The 12,780-nt window shown below is 42.3% G+C and overlaps 1 protein-coding gene and 1 pseudogene across 9 annotated transcripts in view; both read left to right on the forward strand.

Annotated features, from left to right (window-relative positions):
- The window catches only part of cep131 (centrosomal protein 131), a 132,418-nt gene that overhangs the window by 81,338 nt on the left and 38,300 nt on the right, over positions 1 to 12,780 (forward strand). For all 9 annotated transcript variants that reach the window (XR_013889174.1, XM_080209463.1, XM_080209462.1 and 6 more), the window contains one exon: positions 5,892 to 6,008. Coding sequence is in view for 8 of the 9 variants with exons in the window: in XM_080209463.1 (XP_080065589.1) it covers positions 5,892 to 6,008 (117 nt within the window). In the remaining variant the exon portion in view is untranslated. The remainder of the gene's footprint in view (positions 1 to 5,891; positions 6,009 to 12,780) is intronic.
- On the forward strand, positions 3,497 to 3,799 carry LOC145356542 (large ribosomal subunit protein eL36 pseudogene; annotated as a pseudogene).

Consider the following 12,780-nt stretch of genomic DNA (forward strand, 5'->3'; position numbering starts at 1 on the left):
ATCGTTGAAGGCAGCAGGAAAGAGGGAGAGAGTAGTTAATAAAGCACACAGTATTCTGGGCTTTATTATTCGGGGCATTGAGCACAAGAGCAAGAAGGTTTGTGCTGAACTTTTACAAGACATTAGTTAACTAATGTCTTGTAAAAGTCTAACTAATAGCTGAAATATTGTGTAGAGTTCTGGTTGCCACACTATAAGAAATGTCTGAATGCAGAGAGGGTGGAGAAGAGGTTTACAAGAATGGTTTCAGGGTTGAGAAATTTCAGTTATGAGGATAGATTGGAGAGGATGGAGAGAGAAGGCTGAGAGGAGATTTGATGGCGATGTTGAAAATCATGAGGGAGCTGGACAGAGTAGATAGGGAGAAACTTCCCGCTTGTAAAAGGATCAGGAATGAAAGAGCACAGATTTAAAGAGATTTGCAAAAAGAAGCAAATGTGATATGAGAGAATACTTTTTCACACAGTAAGTGGTTCGGGTCTGGAATGCACTACCTGGAAGTGTGGCGGAGGCAGGTTCAATCGAGGTATTCAAGGTGATGTCAGATTATTATTTGAGCAGAAACTACGTGCAGGGGTATGGGGAAAAGGCAGGGAAATGGTGCCATGTCGTGAGGCTCATTTGGAGAGCCAGTGTGTACATAATGGGCTGAATGGCCTCCTCCTGCACCGTGACAATTCTGTGAGGGGAAGCAATGGACTGGTTAGGACTCTAATGAAAATGGATTCCTTCAGGAGGAGGGTTGCGAATCTCTGAAATTCTCAATCTCAATGGGCAGTGGTATTCGAAGAACAAAGAAAATTACAGCACAGAAAAAGGCCCTTCGGCCCTCCAAGCCTGCACTGAACATGCTGCCCAACTAAAACCCCCTACCCTTCTGGGGATCATATCCCTTGATTCCCATCCTGTTCATGTATTTGTCAAGATGCCCCTTAAAAGTCACTATCATACCTGCTTCCACTACCTCCCTGGCAACAAGTTCCAGGCGCCCACCACCCTCTGTGTAAAAGGACAAAGAAAACATTCAGACATGAGGTATATCCAGGATTGAGATTGTTAGATTTTTAGGCCTCAACAACTCAAGGGATATGAGGTTTGGACAGAAATGTGGAATTGAAATTGAAGATTAGCCGTAATCCTTTTGAATTACAGTGGGTCAGGCTTCTGTGCCCACTCCTCCTCGCTCTCCTTTTGTTCTCAGCTTCTTAAAATTATAGGAAAAGCAATATTATTTATTGGTCCAAACATCAGGTCCGCAAATACACCCATTGGGTGATCTTACATTTCATTATTCCTTGTTATACCCTGGTCCAGAGCCTTCCACTTTGTTGGATCTGCATGACCTCCTTTACCAAGCTGACAGCGACAGATTTCCCAGACGCTTGTTTACCAGAATCTGAGAGCTGTATTTACTTAACTCACTGGCACGTTATTTATCTTGGTGTGTGCAGTGGAATATTAGTTCCATTTTCTTTTTGTTTTGTTTTTATTCCAATTCAATCAAATCAAGTCCAATTCAGATTCTCAACAAGTTGAGTCATTCCTGATCTAAGCTGACAAGACAGGGCTCTCGCCTCCTGTCTTGGGCTTGATCTACATGATCCAAGTTGATTGGAGTAGGCATAGCTCCTCCTCCAAAGCTTGATCTCATTTGTATCTTAGCCAAAAGGCCAAGATGCCGCTTTTAAAAAATTGCTTCAAGTGAAGCTAAAATGTAACCTAGTGACTTCAACCAAACACAGCATGTCGATACTACACTTGGTCTTAGCCGAAAGGCTGAGAAGCGAACCAAACTTGATGGATTGAGTTATAAGGAGAGGCTGAGTAAACTGGGACTTCTTTCTCTGGAGCATAGGAGGCTGAGAAGTGACCTTATATAGGTCTGTAAAATAATGAGGGGCATAGACAAGGTAGATAGTCAACATCTTTTCCCAAAAGTAGGGGAGTCTAAAACTAGAGGGCATAGGTCTAAGGTGAGAGGAGAGAGATACAAAGGTGTCCAGAGGGGCAATTTTTTGACAGAGTGGTGAGTGTCTGGAACAAGCTGCCAGAGGCAGTAGTAGAAGTGGGTACAATTTTATCTTTTAAAAAGCATTTAGACAGTTACATGGGTACGATGGGTATAGACGGATATGGGCCAAATGTGGGCAATTGGGATTAGTTTAGGGGTGAAGTTGTACGAATGAAATAGTGGCAAGATGGGAAAATTGGTCAAGTATTTGGTACAAAATAAGGAACACTGACTCCGCATAACCTAAGACATGAATAAGACCAAGAAAGTCAAGACCTGATAAGGCTGATTCCACATGACCTAGTGATGTATGAGTAAGACAAGATAAGGTCAGAAATGACAAAGTCATCGGCCTTCTTTTGTTCTGTCAAAAGGACAAGATAAAAGTATGAATGATGAGACAAAGAGGTCTCGGAGGTCACTGGGTTAAAACACAATTAAAGATGTTGCTACTGTTTGTATTACTAATTGAATTCCTGAAGTCATGTAAACTGGTAAGAGAAAGGTATAACTATTGAATTGATTCTTTATGTAGGGGGGGACTTGAGAGCAGAATTAGCAAGTCGTAATAATGGCTCTCTGAACTCAAGTTTTTGCTGATACTGCATGCAGTCTTTTGGAAATAAAGATAAGTCGTTTTGTTGGAACAAATTTTGTTGAGTCTCTCTACCACAGTCAAGAAGCAGGAAAAATTTCCACTTCAACATAGGGGTTTTAAAAGAAAAAAGGGCAGCGTGGACAAGTTGGGAAGGGCCTGTTTCCATGCTGTAAACCTCTTGTGCTTTGGACTTTAGGATGTGGATGCGTGTCAGCATTTACCGAGGATCATTAATTGAAAAGGAATAACCATTGAACAAAGAACAGTACTGTTGGTACTCCTGGCTGGATTGATTTGTTTTTATTTCTCCCTAGACTTTGGTAGAAAGGTATTCGGGGCATTTAAATATTAACAAAAGTTAATATAATTGAAAATAACCAAACTCCTGGCTAATGAATTACAGTAATAAGCAAAGTACCATGGATGCTGGAATCTGAAACAAACAGAAGACTGGAAAAACTCAAGAGGTCTGACAGCATCTGTAGGGAGGGAGCATAGTTAACATTTCCAGTGATTTCACGACAAAATTAGACATAGCTCTTGGGGCTAAAGGGATCAAGGGATGTGGGCAGAAGCCGGGATCAGGATATTAAATTTGATGATCAGCCATGATCAAAATGAATGGTGGAGCAGGCTTCAAGGGCTGAATGGCTCTATTTTCTATGTTTCTATAAATCCATTTGTCTTCATCAGAAATGAGAGAGGGGGAGATCTGTTACATACTGTACTGTAGCTGGAAGAGATTGCAACAAAAGTGTAGCAGTCTTAAGAACGAGATAGGTGACACTGTGGGGATGGGGTAAGAGCGTTCTTACATTGAAACATGAATATGTGGGACTTTTTTTAAAAAGGAGGTTAAGTTTAGGCACCTTAACAGAGAAGCGGAAATGCCGATCAGGTATCCCATGGCAGTTGGCCTGCGCAAAGGTCAGCCTGTAACCAAGAATGAAACCAGCCCAAGGCAGTGCCGTAGAAGAGGGCGTCTAACCAAGAACACCAAGTTTGTCAGAGATCTGATCCATGAGGTCTGTGCTTTTGCTCCCTATGAAAGGCGTGCAATGGAATTGTTGAAGGTTTCTAAAGACAAGCAAGCATTCAAGCTTATCAGAAAGAGAGTTGGCACTCATATCCATGCAAAGTGGAAGAGGGAAGAACTCAGCAATGTGCTGGCAGCAATGAAGAAAGATTAATCTGTACAAAGTTCCTTCGATCAAAGTTCCTACTGTTAAAGTTATTTCAAAATTTAAAACAAAAGAACATAAGAACGTAAGAAATAGGAGCAGGAGTAGGCCATCTAGCCCTTCAAGCCTGCCCCGCCATTCAATAAGATCATGGCTGATCTGTCGTGGCTCAGTTCCACATTCCCGCCCTCTCCCCATAACCCTTAATCCCCTCACTTATCAAAAACCCATCAACCAGCGTCTTAAAAATATTTAGCGAGGCAGCCTCCACCACTTCAACGGGCAGAGAATTCCAGAGATTCACCACCCTTTGAGTGAAGAAGTTCTTCCTCAACTCCGTTCTAAACCGCCCCCCCTTTATCTTGAGGCTGTGCCCCCTAGTCCTACTACCCTTTCTGAGCGGGAAGAGTCTCTCCACCTCTATCCTATCATACCATTCATCATCTTATACGTCTCAATGAGATCTCCCCTCATTCTTCTAAAAGATTCAAGGGAAAAGTCAGTCTAATATCGTTGAACTCAATGTTGAGTTCCAAGTGCCTAATCGGAAGATGAAATTAATTACTATGACACTCTGAACATAACTTTCCAGTACTATGACTATTGTAAAGCAAACACACTATGGGAGTTACCAATTCTTAGAAGTATATCAGAGTGGTAAAAATCAAAGATAAGCTTGTTATAAATGGTTCAAAGAAATAATCTTAAAGGAAACTCTGAATACTCTTTATTCACTGCTTTTTCTTCTGGACCTTTTTGTGTGGGTGTTATCAGGTAGTAGGTTTGGTTAAGGAAGGTATCACATAATTAATCCTTACCCACATAATGAAAGGTACAACGAAGGTTCGGCTGATACTACAGGAACCTCATCTGTGCCTTCACTAAGTGTGGTGAGGAGTCCTTTGTTTAATCCATTTGGTTGGATCGGCCCAGACTCTACAAGTCAACTTAACTAATTTTACCATTGGGTGTTTCTCCCACACCCATGTATCTTCCACCTAGATACTTCAATTAGAAATAGGTATTTAAGAAAAATGTCATTTCTCAGATGGCTGAGCCAGTTTAGCCATCATTTAAAATATTCTCATTCAGTTCCTAACCTATAGTAAATTCATTGCTCTTAGGGCAGTGGGCAGGGGTGGGTGTGGAGAAAGAAAGGGAAGAAGACTTCAGAGTCACAAAAGTTGGTCTTGGTGTCAGCCAGAGTTCCACCTTTTACCCCTCATCCGAATCATTACATGGCTATTGAAAGGTGTTGAAGAGTTGTGCCTGTTGATACAGAAATGGAGGGATTAACCAGGCCTCATCCTTTTCTGGCCCAATGTCCATAAATTAACACCTACAGCAAGGATAACTGTATAATTTGATTTGATTCATGATTGTCACATGTATTAACATACAATGATAAGTATTGTTTCTTGTGCACTATACTGACAAAACATACCGTTCATAGAGAAGGAAACGAGAGAGTGCAGAATGTAGTGTTACAGTCATAGCTAGGATGTAGAGAAAGATGAACTTAATGCAAAGTCCATTCAAAATTCTGACACAGCAGGGAAGAAGCTGGCCTTGAGTCGGTTGGTATGTGACCTCAGACTTTTGTATCTTTTTCCCGAAGGAAGAAGATGGAAGAGAGAATGTCCGAGGTGCGTGGGGTCCTTGATTTTGCTGGCTGCTTTGCTGATAGCAGGAAGTGTTGACAGAATCAATGGATGGACAGAGTCCAATAGGGATCAGTATCTTTTCCTCCTTGTTTTCAAAATGATGAAAACAAAGATTATGATCAGTAAGATAGGTTTCCCTTTGCTCAGCAAATAATATCTGCTGCAGTTATAACAATCATCATTAACTTATATTGTACTCAAACCGTATCAACTTATTTATTCTTAGCTTCTTCATTGTTAGATCATTGTCAGCACAGTTCTTTCAAATTGTAAAAATAATCGTTATCTTTCTAGTACAATTATATTTAAACAATCGGAACGTGTACCATTAAGCGACTTGTCAGGCTCATTTTGAGAGCTGACTTTAAATATTCTTTTTCTTTGTTTTGTCATGTTCTGGAAAATGTTTGAGCTAAAACGTTATTTGTTCCCGACAGTTGATAGATGACAAGAAGGGGTTAAATGCAAAGTGCGAGTCAATGGTAAATGAACTGAAACAGGTGGACCAGAAATACACAAAGAAAATTCAACAGATGCAGGAGCAACATGAAATGGTAAGAGATTCAGGATGTAACTAAGTAGAATTACACAGAATTTATAGCACAAATAGGCCGTTTGGCCCAACTTGTCTCTGCTGATACTCCATGAGCCTCTTCCTACCTTAGTTCATCTCAGTCTATCCTTCTATCTCCTTCTCCCTCGGATATTTACCTAGCTTCCCTTAAATTATTAAATTTGCCTCATGGTCGCAAGTTCCACATTCTTGCTGCCCTCTGAGGACACAAGCTTCTCCTGAATTTGTAATTAAATCTATTCGGAACTAACTAAAATTTCTTGCCCCTGGAATTGGTCTCCCCCATAGTGGAAGCATCTTCTCCGTCATTACCCTATCAATGCCCTTCATAATTTTAAAGGGATCCTTCAGGTTACCACTAGGTCTTTCTCTGGGGAGATGGGCAGCAGTCTACTCGATCTTTCCTGACCATTGTACCCTCTACAGTTAGTCTTATTCTTTTGTAGTTTCTAGTTTCAGTTTATTTATTAGTGTCGCAAGTAGGCTTACATTAACACTGCAATGAAGTTACTGTAAAAATCCCCTAGTTGTCACAACTCGGCATCTGTTCGGATATACTGAGGGAGAATTGAGCATGGCTGACACACCTAACCAGCATGTCTTTCAGACTATGGGAGGAAACCAGAGCACCCAGAGAGAACCTGTGCAGACACAGGGAGAATGTGCAGACTCCACACAAACAGTGACCCAAACTGGGAATTGAACCCAGGTCCCTGGCGCTGTTAGGAAGCAGTGCTAACCGCTGTGCCACCGTACTGTTTCCTGTACTTTCTCCACTGTTTCTATATTTGCTTTATAATATGGAGAAGAGAACTATGCACATTAAGTATGGTTAAATCAAGAATCTAAACAAGTTTAACTTCTGTGACTTTTGAATCGAATTTTTCTGGAAATTGTTTGCATTCTTTATGTAAACCTGCTTTACTGCTTTTGATGATTTTTTTTGCATCTGTACAAATCCCCGTGCATTTCTACTTCAAGTTCATTTCCGTATACATGCCCATTCTGCAAGATTGTTAGTGTCATCTATTTTGTCGCAGTCTTACTCCGTATTATCTCTACCCTGCAGTTTGGTGTCAAAAGCAATGTGTATTTGTGTAGTGTCTTTAGTATTTCAAGGTAGGAAAAAGCATTCTGTATCTACCAGTTCTCAGGCACTTTTCTGTTCACTGTTATTATAAGACAGGTATATATACTCCAGGCTGCTTTGTCTAGTTGTTGGGCTGTACAATTAGTGAAAGCCTAAATATCCTTTAGACTGTATTGAACCTCTACAGTTTTGCAAAGCCAGCACAGTTTGAAAGAGGTGTCTCAGAAAGATTAGTCAATAAAAAGTGGACAATGATCAAGACACTGAAATTAAATGTGATTACCATATACAAAAAGCGGGAGAGAACAAATCCCGACAACTATAGTCAAGTGGCAGGAAAGGTATTGGAATCCTTGTTCAAAGATGGAATATAAAAATATCTACAGAAGTACAATAAAATTCACTTAACATGAATTCTTTGAAGAAGTAACATAAATTGTAGGCAAGGGTATTGTGATGGAAACAATAAGCTTTTGTGCGGTACACAAAGGAGGCACACGGGAATGAATTTTCCTGTTCCACCCGCCATGGGAATCTTAGTGGGCAAGGGGCGGATCTGGGGTGGGATTTTCTGGTTTCAGGGCGAGCGTGGCTGGAAAATCCCACCCAAGGTGCCCATGTTATTTTGTTGTCACTGTGACCCTTTTAGGCTAGCGCCGTTTAATCGCAAATAGCTAGTCTGAGATTTCTTACATAAAAGCAAAAGAAAGAGGTCCATAAAATTGAATGTTTTTTTCCTACATCATTTCACTTACGTTAACATTATGCGAAGTTTGAAACCTGAAACAAAACTGAGCAAGTGTGAGTCATTATAGTTAATCATAATTTTTTATAAAAAATTTATACGTAATTTAATAATTTACAATGTCCATTCTGAAACTTTTCTCAATATTTTGAGATGAACCAATCCAGAAGTAATGCTGTTTTTTACTCATTGTCATGAAAACATGTTTGATATATTATTGTCACATGTACTAATATACAGTGAAAAATATTGTTTCTTGTGCGCTATGCAAACAAAACATACCGTTCACAGAGAAGGAGAGTGTACAGAATGTAACAGTCATATCTACAGTGTAGAGAAAGATCAGCTTAATATATGGTAGATCCACTCAGAAGTCTGATGGCAACAGGGACGAAGCTGTTCTTCAGCTGGCTGGTATGTGACCTCAGACTTTTGTATCTTTTTCCCAACTGAAGAAGGTGAAAGAGAACATGTCTGGGCTGTGTGGGGTCCTGCTTATGCTGGCTGCTTTTCCAGCAGGAAGTATAGACAGAGTCAATGGATGCAATGGATGGGAGGCTGGTTTGCGTTTTGGACTGAGCTTCGTTCACGACCCTTTGTAGTTCCTTGCGGTCTTGGACAGAACAGGAGCCATACCAAACTGTGATACATTCAGAAAGAATGCTTTCTATGATGCATCAGTAAAGGTTGGTCACAGCAGACATGCTGAGTTTCCTTAACCTCCTGAGAAAGTAGAGGTGTTGGTGGGCTTTCTTAACTAAAGCTTCGGCATGGAAGGACCAGGACAGGTTGTTGGTGATCTGAACGCCTAGAAACTTCATTCCTGTTGATATAGACAGGGGTGGTTTGCTGTTTTATCAAGATTTATTTTCAATTCTATCAAAGGTTTTAAAGAAGATTCTATAATCTTAAAATTCTAATCTTAGTATAGGTACTAGATTTATTTAGCTGTTACACTAACAAGAAAATACAATTTGATAATGGCTATCTTCCTATTATAGTTGCTTAAACTTTACATTCTCTGCACCCTGGAAGATGAATTCCAAAATTAGGATGAAATCCAGTTAAATCAGGAAGGTAAAAGTCTGCACACTGCACCCAGTTGGGAAGCATCCCATCACCTGTCTGTACCAACTAGCAGCATGAACATAGAGTATTCCTTCACTTAGTTATTATAATGACTTAAGTCAAGCCATTGAGTTTGACTTGTTGGAGTATGAACTCCCTAGTTAAGGATCCAATTGATGGGTCAATCAGGAAGTCTTTGCCTTGTACTTAACCGAGAGTGTCAGTTCCTCTGATACCCCCAGAGATAGACTACTAACACTCTGTACTGCTGTTTAGAGTTGGTAAATAAAGGGATTTGGTGAAGGGACTTCTGCTTCTTAAGACTTATTACAGTTATATCCTACATTGACAGCGGAATGAAATTCTCTGGAGGAGAATGGGCTGAGGAGGTGGCTAATAGTGAAGACTTAATGCCCTTTTGGGTGATGTATTTCATGTAGAGAACTGGAATCATATTCCTTCTAATGTTATTTTTGCTGATTTTTTTTTTTCTGTTCGATTTTTGACCTGCTAACTCCTGCATTTGATTTTACTCGGGTTTTAAGTTAAGGAGAAAATAAAACCCCAAATTCCAAAGACTTGCTGACAGTTGAAATTAACCAGAGACTTAATGATGAAGCCTCCAGCCCACTGATTTTATTAAAATTCATTCATGGAGTGTGAATGTCGCCAGCAATGCCAGCATTTATTACCCATCCCTGATTGCCCTTGAGAAGGTGAATCACTTTATTGAATGGCTGTAGGCTGTGTGATGTCGGCACACCCACAGTGCTGTTTGACCCAATAGTGATAAAACAAAGGCTTGTTGTAGCAACATCAGCACTCTGATTCACTTTTATATGCATACTTTTAAACACTTAACTGGGTTTTTTATGTTATACACAAAGATTTCCCAGTAATTTAGTGATACAAATAAAATAAATAGTAACTTGGTAGTAAAGAACATGCATTTTGCTGAAATGAAGAGACGTCCTGTCGAAGCTTTTCATCCCTCACTTATCAGGACAGAGTCACAAGAATATCGAATCTCAAAGGGAAACAACAATTGCTGCTGCATGAGAAGAGGATGCTGATTCGGTGGCATGTGGACTTTGATTAATAGGGACGTTGCCATGGAGAGTGCATCAGGGAACAGCTAACTGCCGAGCTTTCATTTAATTTCAAACCAGGCAACTTGATTGGTCAGTGAATTGCCATGGGGAATGAACCAGGGAATTGTTGTCTCCAAGCTTCTGTTTATTGAAAAAGGCACATTGCACGGACATGTTTTTTCTGTTTGTAAAGAACAGGGCCCTATGTGTGAATATATATCTTTTGGCACGTGCAATTGAACCACATCACAAACTATGATCATATATTGGTTGTTAGCGTATTTCCCATCACAGTCAGAATTATTCGTGTAATCCAATCGTGGAATCACATCTAATGCTGGACACTATCGCCAGGATTTAACCAGCTCACCCTGCCCATCGGTAGGCAGAGCGAACCAGTAAATCATGTGCAAGCTGAGAAACCAGGATCACGCCCGATTTCTCAGCTCTCACAATCTTAAGAGAGCTGGATTTCCGGCGAAGTCAGTCCCTCACCAGAAATGGGTGAGAGGCTAAATAAATTAAGATAATGTATGCTAATATTTATTTGCATGTCTTTCGTGAGCCTGGAGCTGAATCGTCCGGCCTCCCTTGCATTTGGGGCCTCACCGGGAGAGATTCTGTCCGGCGAGGAAAGCACTTCGTGAATGGGGACATCGTGTGAGCCTCCCTGGTGGAGCCGGAGGCCATTGAGAGCCCCCTCCAAGGAGGCCAAGGACCAGAAGTACCCTAGGGCAGTGTCACCCTGGTACCTTAGTAATACCTGCTGGGCAACTTGGTACTGCCCATCGGGGAGTGCTGGGTTTATGGTGGGGGAAGGGGCTGGGGCCTGTAGGGGCAGGGCCTGGTGGGTGTGGCCTGAAGGTGCGGGGCCTGAATGGGCAGCCTGATCAGGGGGTGGAGGGGCTGCTGCACATTCTGCTAGACTCTGGATCATTGGAGGGGTCTACTGCCTCTCTGCATTGCGATCTCCTCTGTGGGAGGAGGGGGGCATGATTGGTCTGTGTAGCAGGGGGGGTGTACAGTGGAAGCTAGATTGGCTATGGGCCCTGATCATTTTGGTTCTGGCTGACTCCAACAGCAGGGGCTTGATAGCTGTCTGCCTCTCAGTCAGACTCCTGCTGTTGGAATTGCACATGTGCAGAATCAGAGGTCAGCATATGCACAGTAGCACTCTCTCTGTCGGCTGGCTGACGAATTAAGCCCAGTGCACTGCCTGCAAGAGCTAGAAATAGTTGAGGCCATTTTTCCAAGGTCTAAGTCTGAAAGGCTGAGCGTGAAAACTTGCCCAAAATATGGATCAGGAACTCTCCCATTTTCATGCCAGCTGGACACTTAACCTAAAATTTTTACGAGAATGCTTCTATGTTCTGAGTTTTGCAAGCACAGGCTGGTTAAGTATGGGTCAGTACTTTGGCCTGCTGTAAACAGCCAAAGGAATATGCAGTTTGATAGGAGCCACTAGTTGTTGGACATACATACCTGGCATCACACTAGCATTAAATATTATAGATTACACTAATCACTTGTTTGATGGACAGAGTGTCTTTTTGGCCTGACAGCCGCATCCTCTGAATGGAGAGTATTGTCGATGTTGTTTCTGCAGAGTAATGTCACCTGTTGCACAACCCACAGTGGGTTTCCCAAGCAGCAGAGGATACGAACAATAGGAAACACCATTGACAGCGGTCGCCCTCTTAATTATCATTGCTCAATAAACTTCCCAAGAATGATTCTCCCAAAGAGGTTCTAAATGCTGAATTTACAGGAAAGCTGGTGTAAATCACAATTGTTTTTTCAGTGGGGGTTCACACTCTCAAATCTCCCACGCTCTGTGCAATGCGGAGGGCATAATCGTGAATATCATTAAAAACTCGGGGGGCGGGGCCTATTCACACCAAAGTCAGATAGTTCTGGGCCTCTGCACATGAGCAGTGGTCCCAAGCTGTCAGCCTGTCGTTTGTGGGCCAGCTTGATTGCTGGCCAGCCTGGGACCCTCACAATGATGCCCCCCATGGCTGCTCCCATGCCAGCCTCAACCTTCAGTCATCATCACCGCCCCTCCACCGATCCCCGGCACTCCCCAGTTGCTGGCCTCCCTTGAACCCCAACCAATCCTTCCGCAGAGTGGCAGCGGGAGCTCCCACCCCCACCGATTAGTCCCAGGCACTGTCCGGTGGGCAGTGTCAAGGTGTCCCCTGAGCATAGGCATTTGTCCTGTGGGCAATGCCAGGAAGCAGAGGCTGGCACTGCCAGGGTACCCATGCTCAGGGGGACCCAGTTGCCCTCCCCTGTTCACTCCAGCGGGGTCTCCCGAAAGTGCACTCCGCTAGAGTGAAATTGTACTGTGGGGTGGGAGATTCTGAGGCCCAGGGAATTCAGTCCTGGTCTCGATAATCACATGAAAATAAGAACAAAATAGCTTGCTCATGTTCCTGCCAGTTTCCAGTGTAGTCCCGAACATGCCAAATGGAGATGCGTATGAATCAGCGTGTGCTTAAGTCTCCCGGCCTGACCCACCAAAAAATTAGTGGATTGGAATGGAAGAACTCGCCCCTGCATTTCTATTTCTCTCTACAACACAGATAAGAGAACATAAAAATACATATACACCAGGCAACCATATATGAATTGAGTTATGTCCAGTAGTTTTGTTTGCCCAGATTAATTGCTTTCATTTCCCAGCCTGTTACTACTAACAGTGAGGGCAATAGTAGAAAGGACAGAATGAGAGCGTCGTTCAGACATCAGGTCCAAA

Source organism: Carcharhinus amblyrhynchos, chromosome 21, assembly GCF_965287045.1.
Source record: "Carcharhinus amblyrhynchos chromosome 21, sCarAmb.v2.hapA, whole genome shotgun sequence".
Taxonomy (NCBI): domain Eukaryota; kingdom Metazoa; phylum Chordata; class Chondrichthyes; order Carcharhiniformes; family Carcharhinidae; genus Carcharhinus; species Carcharhinus amblyrhynchos.